This window comes from Megascapheus bottae, chromosome 10, assembly GCF_031878675.1.
Source record: "Megascapheus bottae isolate mThoBot1 chromosome 10, mThoBot2.hap1, whole genome shotgun sequence".
NCBI classification, from domain to species: domain Eukaryota; kingdom Metazoa; phylum Chordata; class Mammalia; order Rodentia; family Geomyidae; genus Megascapheus; species Megascapheus bottae.
The window spans coordinates 35,636,194-35,660,311 of NC_143518.1; the positions used below are offsets into that span (position 1 = coordinate 35,636,194).

Genomic DNA, 24,118 nt, shown 5'->3' on the forward strand with positions numbered 1-24,118 from the left:
TTGAAAGACATGTCCTCCATGATCGTACTTCCTTCTACTTATTCCACCTTGCAAAGGTTCCTCTCCCTTCCAATCACACATGGGCCGAGAAATGAAGCGTTCACCATGTGGGTTTTGGGGGACATTTATCTAATAGTACCAGGCAAGCAAGCAGAAGGCTGAGCACAAGAACTGCCTCAAGGTGGAAATCTTGACAGCCCTGATGGTTATCTGTTTTTTTTTTTTTTTTTTCCCTGAGAGAAGTTGCATAAAATCAGTTGTCTTCATTCATCTTCCTGGTTCTGCCCTTTGCATCTCTCCTCAGCTTTTCCAGGACTAAGCTCTAGTTCCTCTAGTCACTGAAAAAGTATTTAGAGCTGGCTGGGTGTTGGTGGCTCATTCCAGTAAAGCTAGCTACTTAGGCGGCAGAGATCTGAGGATTCTGGTCAAAGCCAACCTACACAGAAAAGTCTGAGAATCTCTTAGCTCCAATTAACCACCAGAAAACTGAAAGTGATGTGAGATGTGGCTCAAATGAGAGAGGGTCAGCCTTGAGCAAAAACGTGAAGCAAGGCCCTGAGTTTAAGCCCCAGTAGCAACACACACGCACACACACACACACACACACACACACACACACACACACACACACACACACTCATTTTAGATAACTTACAGGTTCTTTGACACTACTCTTTTAGTAGCCATCAGAATTTGCCTCCTAGGGCACCTGTGGGAAGAATCTGTAGCAGCAGTACTTCCTGAATCCTCACTGATTCAGGTCCTTCTCTGGTCGCCTCCCCAGGCTTTTAGGAAGTCATTCTTCAGCCTTCTTCTCTTAAGTCCCCAATTCTGAAGCCATGAGTAAGGTAGAATCCTCTCAAATCTTATGCACTCCTCTTAGCGTAACTACGACCATGCATAATGCTCATTATATTTCAAATTGTAGTAACTGGGAAGGGGTTTTGTTATCCACAGCACTGGAAACAAGAGAGTTTGTGGAATTACCCAATCATTCATTAAAAATTATAAAACTACCCAGCCCCTGGGGGTTTAGGCTCTGGCCTGCCTGGAACGGGATGGCTCCATCAGGACTTTATCCTTGTCTTTAAGCTTCTCAGGAGCCTCTTTTTGCCAGGTTTGGTGGGAAACCCTGTTCTGGAGTTTGCATTGCTCATCTGCTTGGCTCATCCGGAGAAACTGTTTCATTAATTCCTGGTGTATTGGAGCAAAACTGATTCCAGACAGTCCTTTGTTCTTAGGTAGGAATAATGTACTGCAGGAGAAGGGTCTGCAAGATACTGAGTGTTCCCTGTGTCTGTGGTGGGGAGTGGACAGGATAGCCTTCTGACACCCCTCTGTCTGTTCCCCTTATAGCCATCTTGGGTGCATTTTGGAAGTACAGGTAGGACTGGATATTGTGTATGGAGACTGACGCTTTTGATGAACTCAGGGAAGTAAGCAGGGGAGGATAGGTTAAAATTGCCCAACTCATCTTCAGGAAGGCTGAGTGAGGTGACGTTAAGTCTTTTAGGGGGGAAAAAGAAGGAAGTAGAAAGAGTACAATTTGTGAGACAGCCACACACTCACATAATAGGGGTTCTGTTTGGGAATCAGACAGATCTGGGTTCATAGTGATTAGTAAGTTTCTACAGCCTCAGTTTCTGCCTAGCTGAATAGTGGGAAGGATATCTTATATATTGTGACTAGATTGGTATATGGCAGGGATTCAGAAAATGGTTGCTCTCCAATCTCCTGATCTTTGATGTATAGTTTCATCTTCTATATCCTCTTGTGAGAGGTTGGAAGCCCGGGTCCCAGCACACAGAGGTGGGGGTGGGGGTGGAGGCCAAGGCAGTGAGAGGGCCACAGGGAAGGAGATGGTGTGGGAAGAATGAAGCCTTGGGATTGAACTTGGAGACAGCTCAGCATCTGGGAGATAGGAAGCAGCGTGTATGGAGCCTAGCCTGTGAGGCCTGGAGAACACACGCAGATTCTCAATTGGATGACAGTCTCCATTAGTAATAGCGATACTGCTAATAAGAGGAAGCACTTGAAACACAAGCTCGGCAGGACCTGGCCAGCTGCTGGAATCCTCAGGGACACCTCCCTGGATCAGGGTGTGGTGTCCTTTCCCATTTACCTGTTCTTAACAATGACACCTAGGCCAAGCTGCTGATCTCTGGGTCCCATGCCCATTGCAATACCTTCCGTGGCACTGACAGCCCATGGCTGTTGGATGGACTCCCCTGGGTAGTGTCTACACAACTCCCCCAAAGCAGAGGAGAGATCTTTCTAGCAAGACATACATTTGCTTCAACTTTTGGGGAGAATCAAGTAGCCTTTCTGTCAGTCTTTCCCATCCTTCCCCCGCACGGGCTTTTCCTCCCTCTTTGTCTCAGCCCCTTGGCCAAGGTGATTTTCCTTGTCTGTATTCCCCTCCTCCCTTCTTCCTCATCCTCTCTCTCAGCCTGTCTCCACAGAAAACAAATTGGTCTTCATTTGTCCCATTATTCCAGCCTCTCCTCTGCTCCATGACAAGAAGAACGTGTGTTTCTTTGCCCTGTCTTGGGCGCATCCTGGTACTCCATCAGGCTAGGCTTCTCTGAAGATGGAGGCCTTGTTGCCCCCATTCTAAACATCTACTCCCAGAAAGTCTCTTTGAACTAATGTGTAAAATCTAGTGCTGGGCTTTGGTGTCATCCTAGCTACTCAGGAAGCTGAAACTAGAGGATTGCAGTTCAATGCCAGCCTAGGCTAGAAAGTCTCTGAGACTCTTATCTCCAATTAAAGAAAGTGGAGCTGTGGCTTAAGTGGTAGAGCACTAGCCTTGAGCACAAAACTCAAGGACAACACTGAGACCCAAATTCAAGCTCTAGGTTCAGCACCAACAAAACAGAATAGAACAGAACAGAACAACAATAACAACAACAGCAACAAAAAACTTTAATGTGATGACTCCTCCCCAATTTGGAGTACTAATAGTAGTCAATGCCTAGTGATAACTTCAGGACAAGGGGTGGAAGAGTAACATTTATCTCCCCAAACACTTCTCACAGGTGTCTGTGAAACTTATCTTCTCTAAGATGCCCGTGAAAAAAATGAGTAAAGTCAGGCAGGGCCTAAAACAAACAAACAACAACAAAAACAACAAAAACCAGTGCCACACATGCTCAGGGCTTTCCAGGATGGAGTTGTATCTACAGGCTAAGTTATGTTAACCCTGTCTGTCTGACTCAAAGATTGTTGAACATAGCAAGTAAGTTTCTCCTTCGTGGTTAGTTGAGAACTTGAGGAAATACACTGCTTGTGATTATTGCTATGAAAAAAAATTGAGCAACAGATTCTTGGTCAGGAGCCTAACCTGCTATTATAATATTGTTCCTGTGGGGAAACTTGATTCTTTCCTATTGGTAAACACTAGTCTTTCTAGGAATGGGGTACACAGTCTGAGCAGGGGAACCATGGGGACAGAAATCATCTCCTACTTGGAGATCTACCTAAAATCTGCACCCAAATTCATGCTCTCCTGTTATCTTTCCTCCAATCCACAGGTGCTGCCTGCTCCGATGTTTGACAGATGAAAATTAGCATGGCTCAATATTGCCTTGGGTCAGCCCTAAATCTCTACTTTTTTCTCCTTCTCAGTAGATGGTTGTTCTTTCCTTAATTCCTCTCTCTCTCTCTTTCTTACTTTCTTCCTTTCTTTTTCTCTTTCTTTCTTTCTTTCTTTCTTTCTTTCTTTCTTTCTTTCTTTCTTTTTTCCTTCCTTCCTTCCTTCTACCTCCCTCCTCTCCCCTCCCCTTCCTTCCCTTCCCTTCTTTTTCTTTCCTTCCCTTCTTCTTCTTCTTTTTTTTTTTGTCTGTAGTGGAGCTTGAACTCAGGTCCTTGGCACTGTCCTTGACCTTCTTTGTTCAAAGCTTTACCAGTTGGAGCCACAGTGCCACTTCTGGTTTTTTGGTGGTTAATTGGAGATAAGAGTGTCAAGGACTTTCCTGCCAAGGCTGGCTTTGAACCTCCATCCTTAGATCTCAGCCTCCTGAGTAGCAAGCATTACAGGTGTGAGCTACAGGTACCCAGTACCCAGCTCCTTTAATTTCTTACTTTACTCTCCATTCCTGTGAGTCAGCGAGTCCTGGCTCTGGCCTTTAGAGGTGGTCTGGTACTGACCTTTCTCCTGTTACCGCACAAGCCCTTAGCCACCTTTAAGGCTTACCAGGGTCACAGCACTATTGCCCAGGCTGGTCACCCTGCTTCCTCCCCTTTCCCCTACAACTTATTCTCAAAGGGGAAAGCAGGCTGGTGACTCAATCTTTCTCTTGCTCAAGTCCTTCAAATGATTTTCCAAGGTTAAAGTCTTCACCCTGGTCCCAGAGGACTGATTCTGTTGCTCATCTTCCCCTTGACTCTCTCCATTCCAGCCACACTGCAAGCTGGCTCCTGTTTGCCTCTCGAGGTTCAAGTATGTCCTCTGTGAGTTCTATCACAGCAGCCTTATTTACAATAGCAATGGTCTTCTATCTCATTCTTCATTACCCTTACCCCACTCTCTTTCTTTAATTTGCAGCCCTCATCCCTGTCTAACATGCTATGTAATTTATGCGTTGTGATGATTGCTAATTGACTCACCATTTGGTCCCCACCCTATCAGCTCCTCCGGATGAAGTTTTGTTTCATTCAGAAATAAACTCTTTTTTTTGGTTGTTGTTCATGGGGCTAGAACTCAGGGCCTGGACACTGTTCCTCAGATTTTTTTTGCTCAAGGCTAGCACTCTACCACTTTAAGCCACAGCACCACTTCTGGTTTTCTGGCAGTTAATTGGAGGTAGGAGTGTCATGGACTTTTCTGCCTGGGCTAGCTTTGAATAGTGATTCTCAGATCTCAGCCTCCTGAATAGCTAGGATTATAGGCATGAGCTACCAATGCCAGGCTTTCACTGATATACTTAAGTGCCTAAAAGATGTCAGGCATATAGCAGGTAGTCAATGAAAATTGTTTCAAAGAAATAATAGGACAGGGGTTGTATCCCCAGGCCCTGATCCTGAGAAGAGGTGAGAAGTTATTGGATGGGGACAGTCATTTAATTTGCTCACAGGGTTCTGAGCCTAGCCTACTCAAGATACTGCTCAGAATCCAAAGATTAGCAGTGAAATGTTCCAACCTGAAACTCATGCTTTTCTGTGGAGTATGTGTATATGTGTGTGTGTGTGGGGGGGAATCGGAATACTAATAATGCATTGCTCACCTGAATGTTCCTTACCTGCTGCATTAAACATTTCATTAAGAAGCAAGTGTTGACAATGCAATGTGCTTACTGTGTGGGATAGAACTGGGATATGAAACCTGACCATTCCAGGAGTGTGACCAAACTCCCAAGGGAGGCCACTGGACTCATTTTGGAAAATTAAAGAATAAAACGCTGGACTGTTGATTCAGCTTTGAGTAAGCCAGGAGCTTTGATGCCATGGGATCACAGAAGGGAAAGCCTCTGAGTCCTCTGAGTAGGTGTGCCTGGGGTTGGGCCTTGAATCACTTGCTTGAAAAGAAGATGGATGAAGAAGTGTATACCAGGCTGGGAGACAGGGGAAGAGCCTGGGAAAGAGGACAGAGTGCATGAGAGTTTCCAGTGTGGGGTGGGCAGACAGGATCCCAGTCTGTTTGAAATGGAGGCTGTGGGTAGAGGTTGCTGATTGAAGTCCATCCCGACCCTCCAATCTTACAGACTCCTAGGACTAAAGCTGGGGTGGGTGAGGTGTGTGTGCCCTCTACTTCCTAGCTTGGTATCCATTCTCCAGGCAATGGTCCTTACTTCTTCTATTGCCACCTGTCCACCAAACCTCCCTCCCTCCAGTGCTTGTTTCCTCTCATTTTCCATAGGCTTCTGCAAGATGATTCTTCTCTTTAGTGTTCAGAGTCTGGCCTCAGCCCTCTAGAAATGAGGCCTGGCTCTGCTGGTGGCAATGACCCCATGACCCCCTGAGGCAAGAAGACCACTTGGTGTGGGTCCTTCAAACTGGACAGTTGCACAAGCTCATAAGAGGCTGTGTAGCGAGTGGGGAGTTATGGACACAATAGCCTATAGCATCTCTAGGAATATCCTTGCCTCAAGACCAAGCCTTGTGCTGGCCTCATCTCTCTGCCTTTCTCTTCCCTAGGCAACCACTGGTCCTCAGAACCATCTAGCACTTTTCCAGCTCAGAGAAGCTGAAGTTCCAGGGGCACAGTCTGCTTTTAGCCCTGTTGGAGCTCTGCAGCCAGTTGTGAGCTCTTATAGAGGCAATACAGGCAATGCCCTCTTCACTGTCCAGCATGGCACAATGGGGTCTTGTTTTCCTAGCCTCCTGCTCTTAGGCAGCAAGTCTTGATGTTCTTACATAAAAGGGTACCCCATAACTTCTGACCTGGCAGATGTTATTTGCCTTTGAGGGATGATCACAGTACCTAGTAATCTAGCTGCTTCGCAATGAATGATGCATTATCCTTATTGCACAGAAAGGCTTCCCCTAAGCCAGGTACAGTGGCTCACGCCTGTAATCCTAGCTACTCAGGGAGCTGAGATCTGAGGACTGCAGTTCAAAGCCAGCCTGGGCACTAAAGTCTGTGAGACTCTTATCTATAATTAACCACTAGAAAACTGGAAGTGGCACTATGGCTCCAGAGGTAGGGTGGTAGACTTGAGCTGAAGTGCTCAGAGACAGCGCCCAGGCCCAGAGTTCAAGTCCCATGACTGCAAAAAAAAAAAAAGAAAAAAATAAAAGGCTTCTCCTAGACCATATTCAGAGATTCTGCCTGGACATTCGGTGTGGGACCGTCTCTGCTTCATGAGTGTCCATGGTGTGGCTTGGAGTCAAAGGTGCTGGGATAAAGAATAGTTCCTCTTGTCTCCCAAGGTAGTCTCAGCATCTTCAACATTATCCTCAGATTCTGAATGTTCCAGGACTATCTGGAAGTCATAGGCAGGACTCCGGTCCGGTGGCTGGGAAACTCACTGGACTTTAGGCCCAGAACAATTTGAGTTAAAGGTGCTGTGAGAGGTCCTCTTTGTCCAAAGTCATCTTACAACTCCTCCATCCTCAAGTTCATGATGAAGGACTCTGGTAACTAATCTGCAATGTGAAAAAAACCCAAACAAACCAAAAGTACCTGACTGTATAACCATAGGTGGGAAGGGAATCAGGCAGAAATGGTCTTTTCTTCAAGTCAACTTACACTTAAATTACTAGGTTCTGACATGGGGTTGCACGCAGGACCTGGGCAATGTCCCTGTGCTCAAGGATAGTGCTGTACCACTTTGAGCCCCAGTGCCACTTCCATTTTCTGGTAGTCAGCTGGAGATAAAAGAGTCTCCCAGACTTGGGACCAGGAGTTGACCTAGTGGTAGAGTGCTTGCTAGCAATGTACCTCGGCCTGGATTTGATTCCTCAGTACTACATACATAGAAAAAAGCCAGAAGTGGTGCCCTGGCTCAAGTGGTAAAGCTGTAACCTTGAGAAAGCCCAAGGAAAATGCTCAGACCCTGGGTTCAAGCCCCAGGATTGACAAAAAAAAAAAAAAGAAGTCTTTTAGACTTGACTATCTGGGCTGGTTTTGAACTGAGACCCTCAGATCTTAGCCTCATGAGTAGCTAGGATTACAGGCGTGAGCCACCAGAGCCCAGCTCTTGACCAGATTTTTTTTTAACTTAAAAGAATGACAGTTGGGCTGGGAGTTTGGCCTAGTGGTTAAAGTGCTTGCCTAGCATGCGCGAAGACCCGGGTTCGATTCCTTGGTACCACATACATACAAAAAAGCTGGAAATGGTGCTGAGGCTCAAGTGGTAGAGCTCTAGCCTTGAGAAAGTCCAAGGACAGTGCTCAGGCCCTGAGCTCAAGCCCAGGACTGGCAAAAAAAAAAAGAATGACAGTTTTCATATGATTCAACCCAATATATTGTCCAGCCTCCAATTGCTTGTTCCTGTGCAAGTCGGCTGGTTATTAAAGATCCATGAACTTTTTAACCCCATCCTACAACACAAGCTTCTGTCTTCATTGCTAGTTTGGGTGAATGACACCTTGAGATAGATGCCTTGTTACTCAGATCAAGTAACAAGCCTGGGTGGTTCCCTACCCTCCCTCAGCCAAGGGTACCAAGCCCTCTTGATTTTAGCTCCTTTATATTTATCGGCCCTATCTACTTCTTTTCTCTCCTTTCTCTCTCTCTACTTCCATTCCAGACTGCCATCATTTCCTGTTAGGATGACCAGAATCACTTTATCACTGCCCCCCCCCCACTTTTCTCTGTGCTCCACACAGGGCCTGCAACACAGTCCTTTAAAAATGAGAGTGGGGGGGGGCGGGAGTTTGGGCTAGTGGTAGAGTGCTTGCCTAGCATGCACGAAGACCTGGGTTCGATTCCTTGGTACCACATACTTAGAAAAAGCTGGAAGTGGTGCTGAGGCTCAAGTGGTAGAGCTCTAGCCTTGAGAAAAATCTAAGGACAGTGCTCAGGCCCTGAGCTCAAGCCCAGGACTGGCAAAAAAAAAATGGAAGTCGGATTATCATTTCTTTTCTTAAAGCTCTTCAGTGGCCTCCTTTCACATTTATAATTAAAATTTAAATCTTCCCATGTCCTACCAGAGTCAGCCTGACCTGACCTCTGCAGCTATTTCCTCCCAGGGTCCTGCTTGCTCATTGACCTCTGGCTGTAGGGATCTTTCCTTTAGATGTTCACATAAACCCAGATCTTTCCAGAAGGGCTTTCATGCCTCCCCTCATTGTCACTTTATGGATTCCTACTCTCCTTGCTGGTGGCAGTTTGAAAACGCTTTGTGTTGCCATCCCACAGTGACATTTTATTACTGTTGTTCATGGTTATAAGTGATTTTCTTCTGTACAATTGAGCACAATTTTAATCAAATATTTGTGCTTATTTGTTCCGTGTCTGTCTCTGCCTACTAGACTGAAAGCTTCCTGAGTGCAGAGACATGTTCATTTCGTTTAAAGTGGCATTCTCAGTCTCTGGCATGCAGTAGGTACTCATTAAAAGTGCACTCAATTAGGCACCAGTAATTTATGCCTGATACCTTATTTACTTAAGAGGTTGGTCTTTGGAGGGAGGATCAGAGTTTGAAGCTGGCTAGCAAAAATCTGGGCTGGATATGTGGTTCAAGTGGTAGAGGACAAGCAGAGCAAGCAAACAGAACAAGCATGAGGCCTTGAATTCAAACTCCGAGACTGGCAAAACAAACAAACAAATAAACAAACAATAGAAAGGTAGGCAGAATGATTGCTGAGGAAAGATAGCCCAGTAAGGCCAGGGCATCATGGTCTGTTTTTCTAGGTTTGACTTCAGATCTTTCCTGTTGTGCTCCTTCTGAACTGAAGTGAGAAGTGGGGGTTTCCACACTCAGGTTTGGTGATGAATGGATGGATGGGAATTGTGATAAAAAAAAGTCCAGTGGGAAGCTACTTCATATTCAATATATAATAGGGAATTATATAAATATAATTATAAAGCACGCTAACAAATTCTTATAGGAAATCCTAGACTCTGACTCTGAGCATACCAAGACTTGGTAAGAAAAACTGCTATAGGCCTGAGATTTCCTTACCCACATCTCCAGCCTAGACTATGTTGGACTGTGGGCCCATATGTGTGGGTCTTCTGGCCCATCTGTCTACACCCCATCCCAAGCTGCCTTCACACCTAGGGTGCACATAGAGAGGTGGCAGGATGAACCCAGGAAGGTGGAGAATTCCCATGTGGGTAGGGAATTCGAGGATCCTGGATTCATGGAATAAAGCTCTGGAGGGCTAGGGAGCCTTAGAGGGGTGTCCTGTGGCAACTTGGGGAAGAGGTAAGCAAGAGCAGGGTTTTTGGAGCCCAGGCTGAGGTAGCAGCCTTCCTGCCTTAGGGCAGATGTGGAGCTATCTCTGTATGCATGTTCTGTCTGGAATAACTGGGCAGGCAGTGGAATAACAGGCATCTGGATGTGCTTGTCCTTTAGGAACACAACCTCTGTCTACTGTGCTAACTGCAGCCATGACTTGGCTGAGGCTTTGGTGTTCACTGCAGTGTTTGGTATGAAATTCTCTTGCAAGTGAGTAATATGGAATAATACAGGAACCTCTGTCTCTCCCCTGTACCTCTCATCCTTCTTCTTGACTTTCCAGGCCTTATTGGTTCTTCCCCTATCACATTCTCTGTTTTCCTACTAAATCTATCACTGAGTGGGAGATTGTGTGCTCAAGTACGTGTGTAAGAATTGTTAGCAATTTTCTGGAAATGCCATGGTATAAGGCTGTTATCAACAAGGTGTGGGGGGGTGGGCGGGGAGGGAAAACAAGGTGTTTTTCAGCAGGAAAAAGAAAGAGGGCCAGGCTCTCAGCAGATAGTGGCTGGTGGGACTGGTGGAGGTCCATGGGTCTGGTGAGGACCACAGAGAGCACCGAGAGCTCTGAGCTCCTGAGCTAAGCTGGGTGAACGTAGGTGGATGTGGATGGGATCGTCAATTCACAGGCAGGGAGTATCCAGGAGAGCAAAGACATCTTCATTAGCTCTCCAGCAAGACTGAGTTTCAGTGACCTTCTCTGACCTTGAGAGCTTCCTATGAAGCTGAACAGCCCCTGATGGGGCACATACAGCAGGAGGGCCAGCAGAGTGGGCGCATCAGCACTTTGGTCCAAGTACCCCAGGCACGATTCCAGGTTTATTTTTCTTACACTAAAAGAATCTTGACAGATGCAAATCTTTTCCCATTCTTAAATATTCTAAATATATACATGGCTGTATATATTTGGTTGATGTGCTTTTGTTCTGTGTTTTCCTGGTAACGGTGTTACTGATGCTTGAGTTGCCTTTACCAGTCAATGAAAGATGGGAATCGAGATGAAACTCATTTGCCATTGCTGCCAATCACATTGTTCTGGAAAATTCTGATACTTCCTCCAGTCAGCGTACTCAGAAAAATGCAGAAGAAATGAAGGCTGAACATGTCTTCCCTACCAAAAACAGGGCCTCTTTCTGATACCATCAGAGAACCTTCTTATTGGTCTCTTTAATCCTGTGGTATATTCAGTCATTATTTCTTTCATTTATAATTAATTTGGAATATCAGGAGGATCTTATATACTGTTTGGGCAGCAATGTAAATTGGTCTCATCATGCCTCCCAAATTTAATTGATTCATAGAGGTAACTTGAGCATTGCGTCTGTCTGTTCAGGGAAAGTATGTCACCATTAATTAGCCACTTTTGACATGGCCCTGGAAGGCAGATTCTGGGTATATGTGCCATATACTTGTCATTCCTAACGCAGCTTCCTTCCTAATAGTCAACATGTCCTGTGATGATCTTCCTCTGAGATAATTTCTGCTTAAGCACATTCATAGATATAACTCATCTTTTATTTGGCTTTCTTTATCTGTTAATGGTCCTTCCCTGGTTGTCTGGTACAATGTGAGGACCTGCTAGATTGATTTATACAACCTATAGCTAATTCTGACTTTGGGCTAATTATATTCATCTGGGGAGTAACAAGCTCCATGGAACCCAGCTTTCCAGCCAAGAAATGAAAAGCCTTGAATTAAATAACCAAGACGTTTTCCTTCCTCAAATACACTATTATTTATAGGAGCCAATATCTGTCTCTTAGTGACACGCTTCAGTGACTCCAGTTATACAGTCTGGTCTTAGGTGATAGCCCTTCAAATATTTGCAGATCATGCTCCTCTGAGCTTCTTGGTCCAAACTAAACATGACCAGTTTCTTTAATCACTGCTTATATGGGAACAGGGCTCTGGAGTTTGTACCATTCTGGTTATATACCAGTGTCCTCACACTGAAGTATGACAACTCCACAACCTCCTGGTTGGCTGTGCTCCATGTACTCAGCTGTCCCTACTATATAGTTATGTTTTGTAGTTTTTTGCAGCCCTACTTGCAGGCTGCCTGCAGAACAGATGCAAGGAGCCATGGAGTCAAATCTGGGAAGGGGAGGTGCCTTCCTCTAGAGATCAGTAAGCAACCAAAAATGGATGTCAGAACAGATATGACTTCTTCATAAATTTAGAAGATTCACCAAAGATGACTTTAATCTTCATGCCTTCTTCTCTTCCTCCACTTCTCTGAACTCCATTAATGCAAAAAAAAAAAAAGAGTTCTCTCTAATCTGTCTTCTTTGCTCTTCCCCTCCCTATTTGAGCCATCACATCACATGACCCCAGGCCTCTAGCAGCTCTTGAGTTTGTCCTTTGCACAGAAGTACATGCATAAAGGCTTGCCCTTCCTTCCTTCCTTCCTGCCTTCCTTTCTGCCTTCCTGCCTTCCTGCCTTCCTTCCTGCCTTCCTTCTTTTTTGCCCTCAGTTCATATCTGTGATGATGTCACTTTTAAAGCACCCATCTCAATGCTTATCAGCACAAATACTGGTGCCACAGGAACACTTGGTGATGTCCAGTAGAAAGCTCGTAAGTCTTCTAGTTGACAGTTGAGCCTTGGGATGGGCACATCAGTTGACTTGAGCAGTATGGAACTGTTCAGAGGCAACTCACAGCAAACCAACCACTGTGGATGCAGAGTTGCCAAGAGTCACTGCATGCAGGAGAGCCCTGTAGGCTACATTCAGAGAAGAAACTTGAGACACGAAGGGAAGAAATGGGAAATAGTGTATGCGTTTCACCCTTCTCCCCTTATAGAACCATCAAAGCTTATTGCGAGACCTTGGGCTTTGTTTCTCCTATCATTTTTAGGGCTGGGCCAGTTTTGCATGATTTGGTGATCGGGCATGAGGAATGCCTCTAGGAGGCATGTCAGGGGAGCACAAGCTGCCAGGCTGAGAGGACATGTGTGCTGTGCAGGTGGACTTGGCGTGGGGAAAGGTGATAGGAAAGAAGTTGGGACAAGGATCAAGAACCAACAGGGAATCAGAACCTGGAGGGGAGATCTGGGGACACTGGTGATATGAATCTGGAACTCACCTCTTTCAATTATTTGTCCATTGTAAAGCGACTCTGCAGGCAGTGGGGAAAAGAGGGAAGAATCCTACAACAGGACTGACATCCTAGGTGGAGAGACTGAAGCCACCTTGTGAACATACTCAAAATCTACTGCTGCTTCAACAAGAGCTTCTCCTCCTCTTCCTCCTCCTCCTCGTCCTCCTCCTCCTCCTCGTCCTCCTCCTCATCCTCGTCCTCCTCCTCCTCCTCCTCCTCCTCCTCCTCCTTCTTTTATCAAGACTTGAGTGAGGCCTCAGAATAAAACCTGGTTACAGTGGATGGGAATACCTGTGAACTTTATTTGTTATTATTTCTTAAGGTTAAATTTCCCTCATCAGTTTTTCCCCTCTCAAGTGGCAATAATAGCCTAGATTTTTTTTTCAAACACACATCAGTCAGTGGCAGAATGCATTTTCTAAAGATAGCCACAATAGTCTCTTCCGTCCCATATGTCAAAATGACCTTGAAAATCTTACTGAATGATGGGGTCTTGTCTCTTCCTTATAGTTGACTGGATCTTCTGCACTTGCATCTAACAATGAATATAGTAGATACTCAAATCCCTCTGCACCCTTCCTCTCCATAATTTTCCTCTTTTGTAGTAGTGTCCTCAACCAATTTCAGGCAAAATAAAAAATATAAAGACTTGTCCTGAACTCAGCTGCTTTTCTTGAAGATATACAAGAGCTTCTTGTTAGCAGAGGCCAATTTAATCATCTCTTTCAGGTCACTGTGCTTGAGAGTAATGGAAAACATTCAAACACCATCCTCAGATCATGCAGGAAGTGTCAAGGTTGATGGAAATGACAAGGGAGTCTAGATAGAAAGTATTACCAGGAAAATGGCTCCCATGGGATGTCAGTCATTTTGGATCATCTGAAACTATCATTTACCTTTGAGGGGCCATGAACCCAGATAACCTCAAAGTCCTTCAAGTCTGAAAGATAAAGACCTGTCTTACATCTCTGACATTTATCTATTCCAGGCCTTGCCTCATGACAATACTTTGGTCAGCTGGAAGTGGGTGATTTACTTTTTCTTTAGTTCAGTCATCCGATGTTGCTTAGGGCACAGGCAGGAGACAATTATTTATATAAAGTCATGGAGGAGCAAAAGTCTTGAACAATCCTGGATCCTGGAGAACCTCCGGTGTTCTTCAAGGAGCATCCTATGAGCCCTCTTGTCCAGGGGAGAGCCAAGGGAGAGCTGAGAAAGTTTGTTCTCCCAGGGTGCTGGCTGCTCAGATTGTTCCTGAGAAGCAGGAGGGAAGGTCTCCAGGTACTAGCCATGTCCTAGTGCATTGCTGGGGCAAGGAGGCACTTTACTGTCCAAGTTTCAGCTAGCATTGTCCTTTCTGGGATATCTTACACAATGGGATTCTCTGTTTCAGAAGCCACTTCATCAGTGCAGATGTCCTTCTTTTTTTTCCCTGCTAATGACAAAGATCCAGGAGTTACCTTTTCAGTGTTTGGCATGTTGGTATACTTGGCCTGGCTCCTAAATCTATGTGTCCTGACACAGTCACCTCAGGCAAAGGCACATCTCTCCTTATCCTCCAAAATCCTCTCCAAAGGAGATTCTTTAAGGGAGTTCTTTCTAATGTCTAATGATGCCATATATGTGGCTTACAAAAGGTATAGAGAGTTAGGGCTGCCATGGGACTGGGTATGTAATCAGAAGCCATATGACATAATTACATCCAGCCTGTGACCTCTTGTCTATCCTTTCCACTATCACAGGTGGGTGGGTCCTCTCTGGCCCTTCTCAGGGATGGAGCTACTCTTTTATGAACCTTGAAACATCATACAGTGTGAGTCCATTGGTCAAAATATCTAGAGTAGACAAATGTATAGCGATTGAAAGTAGATAAGTGGTTGTCCAGAGTTATGGGAGGATTTGGGAGGTATTGCCTAAGTGGTTATGGTTTGTTTGTTTGTTTAACAAAGGGCAATGGAAATGTTTTAAAGTTGATTGTGGTGTTGGATGCACACCTTTGTAAATATGCTGAAAATTATTGATAACTTTATGAACAGATGAATTATACAGAGTGTGACATTTACCTTAATAAAGTTTTGTTATTGTTGTTGGTCATAGGCTTGAAATCAAGGCCTGGGCATTGTCCCTCAGCATTTTTGGTCAAGGCTAGTGTTCTGCCACTTTGAGGCACAGTTCTACCTCTTGTTTTAAGGTGGTTAATTGGAGATAAGAGTTTCCTGGACTTTCTTGCCTGGGCTAACTTTGAACGTTGATTCTCAGATCTCAGCCTCCTGAGATCTGAGCTTACACCTATAAGCCTAGCCTACAGGTGTGAGCCACTGGCACCTGACTAATAAAGTTGTTTGTAAAAAGCTGTTCTTTTCCTGGAGTCTATCTTCTTACTGAAAATACATACTGGGGACTTTCAGGGGCAAAGGGCTAGAATCAGACCCTACTTCTAGTAGACAGGGCCTGTAGGGGGAATAAAGTCTAAGCTGCTACCAGCTCGTCCTGTTCCGTGGGAAGAATATATAGGAATCTCGCACTCCTTCCTCCATGGATGCCTCCAGTGATGTCTAAAGAAGCTGACTCTCTAATGAAGTCTCGGTGCTTCTTCTTTGCTGATTCTGGGACCAGCAAGCTCAGACAACTTGCTGTGAAAGCAGCCACAAGCTTGGGTCAGTCAGATCATTTTTTCTGGGGGGCAGAGAGAAGGCTAAGCTGGGTGTAGGTCTCAGAGGTTGGCTTAATCTCAGGCTTTCCCCTTGCATCCTCTTTTTAAGAAGGTGGCACTGCCAGGCTTTGTTCAGGGAAGGGACTTCTCTCAGAGAGACACTTTCTAGGAATGGTAGGCAAGAAAAGGTTGTGAGTCATCAGTACTTTCCCTCGATACATATTTATCAATCCTGGTCACATTGTATGAATGTATTCTAGGCACCACTGGTCAAGCCCCATGGTGGCCCAGCCTTTGTGTTTAAGTAACCAGAATTCAGCAGAGAAGTAGTGTCATTAGATCTGTGATCAGTGTAAGCAATGGAGATAAAAGAAAGTCTAGCTGTGGGTATGTGGGGAAGGCTCCCTGGAGCAGGCTAACTTGGAAGATTTAAGTCAAACAGAAAAGGGGAGTTGAGAGGAAACTCCCAGGTAGATGGGAAAGAACATGCAAAGGCCCAAAGATATGTAGGAGAGGACATCATTTGGAGAACATTGAAAGACATTTTTGCATAGTTCAATCTAGTTGGAGAACAATGAATGAGATGAAGAGGCCAAGAGACAAGTCGGGAGAGGTAAAGGGAATATGTTGTTTGGAGCCTAACATAAAAACTGAAAAAGGCTCAAGCAAGTCTGCTCCCCAGTAGATCCCCTCCTTCTCCATCCCCTGCACCTGCCCGTTCCTCCTACCTGAGCAGGGGCTGAAGTGCCATGCTGAGAAGAGACCAACCAGGATCAGGAGCAACGAGACGGGCACCACCACCAGTAGCACGTCCTTGTAGGAGGTCTTTCCGGATGCTGGACACAGAGGGGTTGGGTCAGGGGTGGACTCACTGCTTCATCCTCCCTCCATCATGGATCCCTTGCCCTTGCATACCTGCTTCATGGTTGCAGCTCTTCCAAGGGGTGACAGTGGCCACACCCCAGCTGACAGGGTTGGAGATAATACAGGAATAAGCCACATCCTTGTCTCTCAGTCCTACTGAAATACGTAGCACCTGTCCCTCTGTGAAGAGGCTGTGTGGTTCAACATTGGGGTTCATTGTCCCCTCTCGTCGCCAGCTATAGGTTATGTCACTGATGTTGGGGCCCAAGCAGGACAGGAAGACCTGGCAGGTGTTAGAGGGCTGAGCACCCCCTGTTACAGCGACGAACACTTGAACTGTGGGCCTTGGTACTGCATCTGGGCAAGAACAGCAGAGCAGATAGGCATTATAGGGAGGCTGGGCCAGGCCCACCAGACACAAGCTGATGCTTAGGCCAATGTCCAAAGCCCTCTGTGAAATGATTCCCATCAATGTCTCCAGCTGTACCTTCCTTTCACACTCATTAATTTGCAACTCTCCTGAGCATGTGATACTGTTTCAGATCTTTCATGCTTTTTTTTTTTCTTTTGTAGCTCATTGGTGAACATCAATGATTTATCTCCCTGCCCTCCAAAAGAACTCCTATGCAATCTTCAAGGCCCAGCTTGGACATATTAAAGTCATTAAAGTCTAAATTGTGAAAATTTCCATTATTTCAGGAATGGCTCTTAGCTTTCCAAGCAGTCAACAAGAGATAATAAACACTTATTAATTCCGGCAAGAAAACACATTCCTGGGTATTTGGAGTTTATGGTTTAGTAAGAGAGAAAGATGCTGACAAATGATTGTGAATGATTAAAAAAGAAAAAAGAGAAGGATGCAGGGAAGTATGCTTTTAAGGAGCGCGGAGGGAGGGGCTCTTTCTTGTTATCTCAATAACCTCAGAGGTCTAGTGTTAGAAAATAGGTGTTCAATACCTAGGCCACTGAGCAAATTGGTGTCCCGGTGCCCTAAGCAGTGCCTTCCTCATTCCTGTCGAGATTGATGAGTAAATCGGAATCTCTGTAGCACAGAGGCCAGTGGGAGAGCATTAGGGTATCAACAGGAGTGCGCAGAGTCTGACAGCATTCCAGAGTCAAGCAGAGTAAAACCTTCTTAATGCCAGCTCAGTCTGATGGGATTTGTGATATGAAAAAAGAAATGATTTGCTGGGCATACTAATAGTATACACAAAGATTACAGGGGGGATATTTACACCACTTAGGAGGACACGGGGCTTCCAAACACCATCGGGCGCAGTAGAAACACCCATCGACATGTCTAGTAACTGATCTGCTAATTCACATCATTCTTATCTATTGTCAAAGCAGAGCTCCTAAGGACGGCTGCCTGGCAGCTTCCTGCAATTAGTTCTAATCACGCTATGTATTTGGAAGCAATAAAACAGCAATTTCCTTAAAATCTGTAATTCAGATACTGAGAACAGGGCATTTTAGAGCTTAGCGGTGTGGGTGCTGTGTGCATTGTCACATTCAATGTCCTCACTTAACACATGCAGCAGCTGAGAATCTCAAGGGAGGAGAGGCTGTGGGGCTTCCATGGTTGTGGGGGAGAGTCACTGTAGTAGGACGTCAGGCAAGGGGGCTAGAGTGGTGCTGAACTCCAGCCAGCATTTTTTTGGGGGGGGAGTCATGGGGCTTGAATTCCACCTGGGTACTGTCCCTGAGCTCTTCAGCTCAAGGCTACCACCCTACCCTTGAGCCAAGCCCTACTTCCTGTTTTCTAGAGGTTAATTGGAGATAAGAGTCTCAGGTCCTTTTGTGCCCAGGCAGGCTTTGAATCTTGATTCTCAGATCTCAGCCTCCTGAGTAGCTAGGATTACAGGCGTGAGTCACCATTCCTGGTATCCAGCCAGCATCTTGCTTGCCAAGATGTGCAACCTGGTCTAGGGCTTTGTGTATTCGGAAGGGCATTCTATCATTGTACATCTGTATTATGAAGGAGCTCCCCCAAGGGCAACCTGATAACTATTTCTGAGAGTTCAAGATGACCCTCTGGTTTGCTTATAGCCTTCCTTTCCTTTGCCTCCCTTTCTTCAGTTGCTATCCCTACTTCTCATTCTTGATTGCTTGAGTGTGTGTGTGTGTGTGTGTGTGTGTGTGTGTGTGTGTGTGTGTGTGTGTGTGTGTGTTTTATGCCAGTACTGGGGCTTGAACTCAGGACCTGGGTGTTATTCCTTAGCTATTTTGCTCAAGGCCAGCATGATGCCACCTGAGTCACAGGTCTACTTTTGACTTTTTTGGTAGTTAATTTGAAATAAAAGTCTCATGGCCATTCCTTCCTGGGCAGGCTTTGAACCATGATCCTCAGATCTCAACCTCCTGAGTAGCTGGGATTACAGGTGTGAGCCACTGGCGCCATGGCCCTACCATTCACTTGGATTTTTCTTCTCTAGTCTATCTAGATTTGGTCTACTATTTCCACTGAAATAGTGGTTTGGGAATCCCTCTCATGTCTTCCCTAAGCCATTAAAGAGACTGAAAGGACATTGTTTCTTGACTAGCAGAAGTGTGTGGAGGCGGTGCGGGAGGGGTTGTTGCAAAACAAGGCCCACCAGACAACTCAGCTACTCCAGCTGTGAGGGATCAAAGCAGCTGCATGAACCACCCTGGAAGATCAAGTGAAGCAGAAAGTCTGCCTAACGGGGCCTTGCCAACCCAGAAGACCATGTAAAATAAAAGCTGTTGTTTGTTAGCTCTTAAGTGAAGTATTTTGTTTTGTAATGATGAATGAATCCAGGGATAACGTGTAGTTAGAATAGCTCTAAAAATAAACCACCTTTTTTTTTTTAATAAATGAATACAGGGCTACATTTAAGGCACAGACGTGAAAATGGAGCCAGGTGACTTGAGGAGATAGGTGGGGAGACACAGATGAAGGAGGGTTCTGGATCAAAGTGCATTATACTCATAAATGGACATCTTGAATCAATATACCTTTGTATAACTACTTAAGGATGATAAAATTAAAAGCAAATAAAAATAATTTAAAAAAAAGAAATGCAGGGCTGAGAGTGTAGATCAGTGATAAGAGTGCATACTTAGCAAGTAGAGGCCCTGTTTTCAATCTCTAGCACTCAAGTAACAATAAGCAACACCAATAACCATATATACATATATATATATGAAAAAACCAACAACTGAACTGACGAGAAATACCACACCAAAAATTATAGTGTAATAAGAGCAGAGGTTGAATCTAATTCATAAATAAAGTCTGTTATGTTTCTATTTTAATTAGAAAAAAATCTTTTGACTAGGAATCAGCAACCTGTTTGGCACCAGTGTAGGGGGAAGGGCACAAAAGGAGAGAAAAGGTGAACAAATGTGGCCATTATGTTCATTGTAAATTATGTAAAAATTGAACTATGGAGTTTCAGGGTAGGGATAGGAGTGGGAAATTTGGGGAGAATGATGGAAGGGTGGGCATTGATCAAGGTGCATTGTATTCATAACCTGACCTATGGAAGTTTCACCTCTTTGTACAGCAACTTAATAATGAAATTAATACTTTTTTTTGTTGGGACTGGGGTTTGAACTCTGAGCCTTGAATTTAGTGGCATTGTTCAATATGTAACATTTTCCTTTTTGTTGTACAGAAAATGATGGCATGACATAATGTATGGTGAGATGTTAGAATGAATGGACAGGACAGGTTCTGTCTCTAGTGGTTTTGCAAGTGTCATTACATTTCACCTTTACAGTCATTGTGCATGGGAGTATCACAATGCTCACTTAACAGATGAGAAGGTTGAAGGTCAGGGAGGCAAAGAATTGTGTCCAAGGCTGCTGAGCCAAGAACAGATCAAGTGCAGTTCAGATAAGGACGGTAGGATGGTAAAGCTCAGCTGCCCCAGGCAGGCACTCACATGGACATATCTGGGGAGTTTTCTTCGATGTGACTGTCGGGGAGCAGCTGTTCCCTGAGTTAGCAACAAGATGAGAGACCAAAGGTTTCTGGAGCTCACCTCTCCCCAGGTGCTATGACTCATGATGCCTGCTGTTCTGCAGCAGGAGAGGGTCAGGAAGCCAAGGTCACACACACTCACCATACACCTTGAGTTGCAGGGACTGGGTCCAGGCCCGGCCTCCTGTGTCCACCATCAGCACGGAGAAGTTGCCGCTGTCTCCAGACTCCAGGGGCCCAAGTTCCAAGCTGAGGTTACTGTGTAGTCGAGCTCGGCCCAAGAAGCGAGAGTGGTACAGAGTCTCCAGGGAGCCTCTGAAGAACGTGGCCAAGAGTTCCTCCGAAGGCCACAGAGATCGCCAGATGGCTTCACGAACTTGGAAATTAGGCGGGTGCTCTACCACCAGCAGCGCAGAGCCGCCCACCTTGCTCAACATTTGAGCACGAACAGCTTCGATAAGAAGGAGAGCTGGAAGGACAGAGACCCTGGTCAGCCTGCTGTGAATGCTTCTTATCCCTCTCTGGCACAGCCCTGAGCTGCTGTAGAGTGGATGAAGGCCCCTCTACCCACACTTTCTCTACTTAAATTGAGTTTAGGGATGGGGGGATAAAACTCATGGGAAGAGGATTTCACTGTAGTCGCCATTAATGTTGGTCAGATAGGAAGCCAGATGCTCAAGCAAGCAATTAACAGTATGTTAATCTGGGCACTGGTAGCTCATGCCTTCAATCCTAGCTACTGAGGAGGTTGAGATCTTGGGATTGAGATTCAGTGCCAGAAGGAACAGATAAATCCTCAAGACTCTTATTTTTAGTTACCCAGAAAAAAACAAGCTGGAAGTAGAGATGTGGCTAGGATAGTAGAGTGCCAGCCTTGAGTGAAATGGTCAAATGAGATTGTGAGGCTTTAAGTTCAAGCCTGAGTACTGGCAGACGCAGACACAAAGTACGTTAAGAATCGTGATGGGAAAATGGAGTAGTCCACAGGTAGGGTGATAGGGACTTTTACTAGCCTTGAGGAGCTGAAAATGGAAGGAGGAATGGGAATCAGCCAGGCCAAGCAATGGCTGCTTGAGGCCTGATAAGGTAGTGTTTAGAAAGAAGGAACAGGAGTAGAAGGGACTGTAGGGAGAAAGTAAGTGCACAGGGGAACTGAAAGTGGTTCTCTGCAGGGGGAGTAGGAAATGACACTGCAGAGGTGGCAGGAACCAGAGCCTGCTGAGCCCTGAGCCCTAAGCCCTGAAAACTGCATTGCCAGGGAAGGGATCAGGAGGGAATTCCAACAAGAGATACTCTCTTGATCCTTTCCTTCCCTGGCAGATTTCTTCCCATTCTTGAAGTTTCCTTGCTTTCTCCAACCCCCCCTACCCTTCACCCCAGGTTACAACTTTCTGTGCTCCTATATAGTGGTCAGGCATCAGCTCCATGACTATTGTTGTTCTGTTATTATCTGCTTCTGAGTCAGCGCCAAGAGCTCTTCAAGGCCAACACCAGCTGATTTTATCCTTGTCTCTCCAGTACTCACCCTGTTTAGGATCAGACTACAGGAGAAGGTCAGTAAATTGTGCTGAAGTTCCTGAGGACTGACCCTGTACCTGGCACTATAGCAGACACGAGGGATAATGCAGAATAAAGACTGACATGTCCTGGACCTAAATGTTGTGGATTGGGTTAAGGAGTAAGTTCTGAATAGTCACTGAACTGGCTATAATAGTTCCAATCCCTCATCCATCTCCTTGCTCCCTAGCTCCAGACATTTCTAGCTCGCCTAGATGTGGCTTCATGTCCAATGGTAATGCAAAATGTAGACACAGCTTGTAGGGAAAATTACACTGGATATCAGTCAAGACCTATGTTCTATCTTGCCCTGGTGTTAGTATACATCAATTGTATCGCTTTCATTGTTTTATCCTCCCTCCCTAAGCTTCAGTGGTCTTGCCTGTAAAACATGGGGTCTGTATTAGGTCATTTTACTCATCTCATTGGCCCTGAAGAACCCTATTAAAAATTATTTAAGGGCTAGGGATATTGTTCAATGGTTAGATCACCTGTTTTGTGTGCACAAAAGCAATAATTAGTTTTCAAAAAGTCCACATGTTCAATGTCTAATACCAATGACATATCCGATGACTTTAAAGATTTTTAAAGATATTTTGACAATTAAAGTATAATTTCCCACGCACTTTAGCAATGCTGAAGACACGGGAAAGGCTTTTATAGTCTTTAGGGTTGGGAATGCAGGCAGCGCTGATGGGCAAAACAACAGGTGTGTCTCTGATGTGAACAGTGCTGTTGCAGCCTTTGCTATATACCATGTGACTCTCATCCCTTAGCCTGCAGGGGTTGACACTTGTCATATTGGCCACTTGTTGATAAAGAGGAGGACTCAGGTATCAGACTGAGGAGGGGTTTGCCCAGTGTAAAGGAGGACCCATAGCTGAGCCATTCCAACATCATGCCATCATCAGCCATTCTCAAGTTCATAGGAACTATATAGAAACCTACTTTATTTTCTCCTTCCTATTTAATATTCACCCTCCCCTTGGGCAGGCTGCAGAGAAGGACCCCAGCGTTCCCACAGGCTTCTGAGAACACACTTCTTAGATTGTAAGGAATCCTGCTCAACTTCCTGGGCCTTCTTTTTCTTTCCCCAGACCCTAGGTAGAATTCCCACACATTAACGTGTGAGGCCACAGCCTCACAAATCCTGCAACCAACTATTTGTCCAGATTGGCAGTGCTCCTGGTTTGGTTCTAACTCTCCTGGGCCACAAAACAGATTATGTCTTGGGGCATAGATGGGTCTAGGGCTGCTGCCTCCTCTCACCCAGTATCTAGCATACTGCATTGTATCTGCTAGTTTTAAATGTTGCCCAAGAACTTGCTTCAGTCTACTCCTCTCGCGCTCCTGGGGTCTCATCTGGCTTGGTGGTGGTTGGGGAGCGGGGGAGCTTTTCAGGGGTTTGCAGGGGGCCTTCAGTGCTCTGAGGACAGGCTGTCCAACTCCCCCACTTACCTTCCCAGAGAAGCAGACGCCAGAGCCCCCACATGGACATCTTCCTCCAGCGAGGCAGGCCAACTCCCTTGATACCCCTACTCCAGGACATCCCAGCGCCAAGGCAGATGCACGGAAGCAGCTGTGGTCTCCTTCTGGAAAGTCCCATATTGAGAAGGAGGAATCTTGACTCAGAACAAGATACCCCGAAAGTGAAAACATCCACAGTAAAGTGGAAGTTGGCAGCAGGCCTCGCTGGACCTCGCTGGGTTTTCCTTCCAACAGCCGATTCTTGTAAGTCAGCCTCTTTCCTGTGCACGTGGCTGGCTGATACACGGGCCAAGCACACCCACACAGCCCATGTGCTCCATCACGGTCACCAGGTCTCACTGCGTCCAGCCCTGCTCACTTCTGCGTCCTCCCTGCTGCCACAGAGAGCCTGCTGAGCTGCAGCACTGACCAACTCACTTCCCCTCTGTTTGGGAGTTCTTTCTCTGCTTCCTGTTGTTCTCAGGATAAAGACTGAACTCTCAGCTCAGCTCACGAGAGGCTTTGGCTTACCAACTCTGCTCTCTGGCTGTCTCATCCAGAACAATCTCTTCTCGGAACCACCTATGTTATATGTTCCTCCACCAGACATGAAGGAGACTCCATTTATTTGCAGACCTGGCTTGGCTTGGTGCCCAGCCAGGTTATCATGCAAGACTTCCTG

At 45.6% G+C, this 24,118-nt stretch overlaps 1 protein-coding gene across 2 annotated transcripts; it reads right to left on the reverse strand.

The window, feature by feature from the left end:
* Positions 1-14,046: 14,046 nt before the first annotated feature.
* On the reverse strand, positions 14,047-23,590 carry Slamf8 (SLAM family member 8). 2 transcript variants are annotated; one of them, XM_090339819.1, is made up of 5 exons: positions 23,428-23,590; positions 20,555-20,881; positions 16,518-16,823; positions 16,331-16,438; positions 14,047-14,384 (listed from the first exon to the last, which is right to left on the reverse strand). In XM_090339819.1, the coding sequence occupies exons 1-5, from the start codon at positions 23,573-23,575 to the stop codon at positions 14,317-14,319; spliced, it is 957 nt and encodes a 318-aa protein (XP_090195945.1). In that variant the 5' UTR covers positions 23,576-23,590; the 3' UTR covers positions 14,047-14,316. The 2 variants fall into 2 exon arrangements, with proteins under 2 accessions (XP_090195945.1, XP_090195944.1); XM_090339818.1 differs by having other exon boundaries at positions 14,047-14,381; positions 23,428-23,575.
* Positions 23,591-24,118: the final 528 nt, after the last annotated feature.

Excerpts from the sequence above, each read along its gene's own strand:
- Slamf8 (XM_090339819.1), bottom strand. The coding sequence starts at position 23,575 with ATGGGACTTTCCAGAAGGAGACCACAGCTGCTTCCGTGCATCTGCCTT. Across the intron at positions 16,824-20,554 it reads CCTGCAACTCAAGGTGTATG|ATGCAGTACCAAGGCCCACA; the intron begins GTGAGTGTGTGT and ends GTTCTTGCCCAG. Across the intron at positions 16,439-16,517 it reads GAGCTGCAACCATGAAGCAG|CATCCGGAAAGACCTCCTAC; the intron begins GTATGCAAGGGC and ends CTCTGTGTCCAG.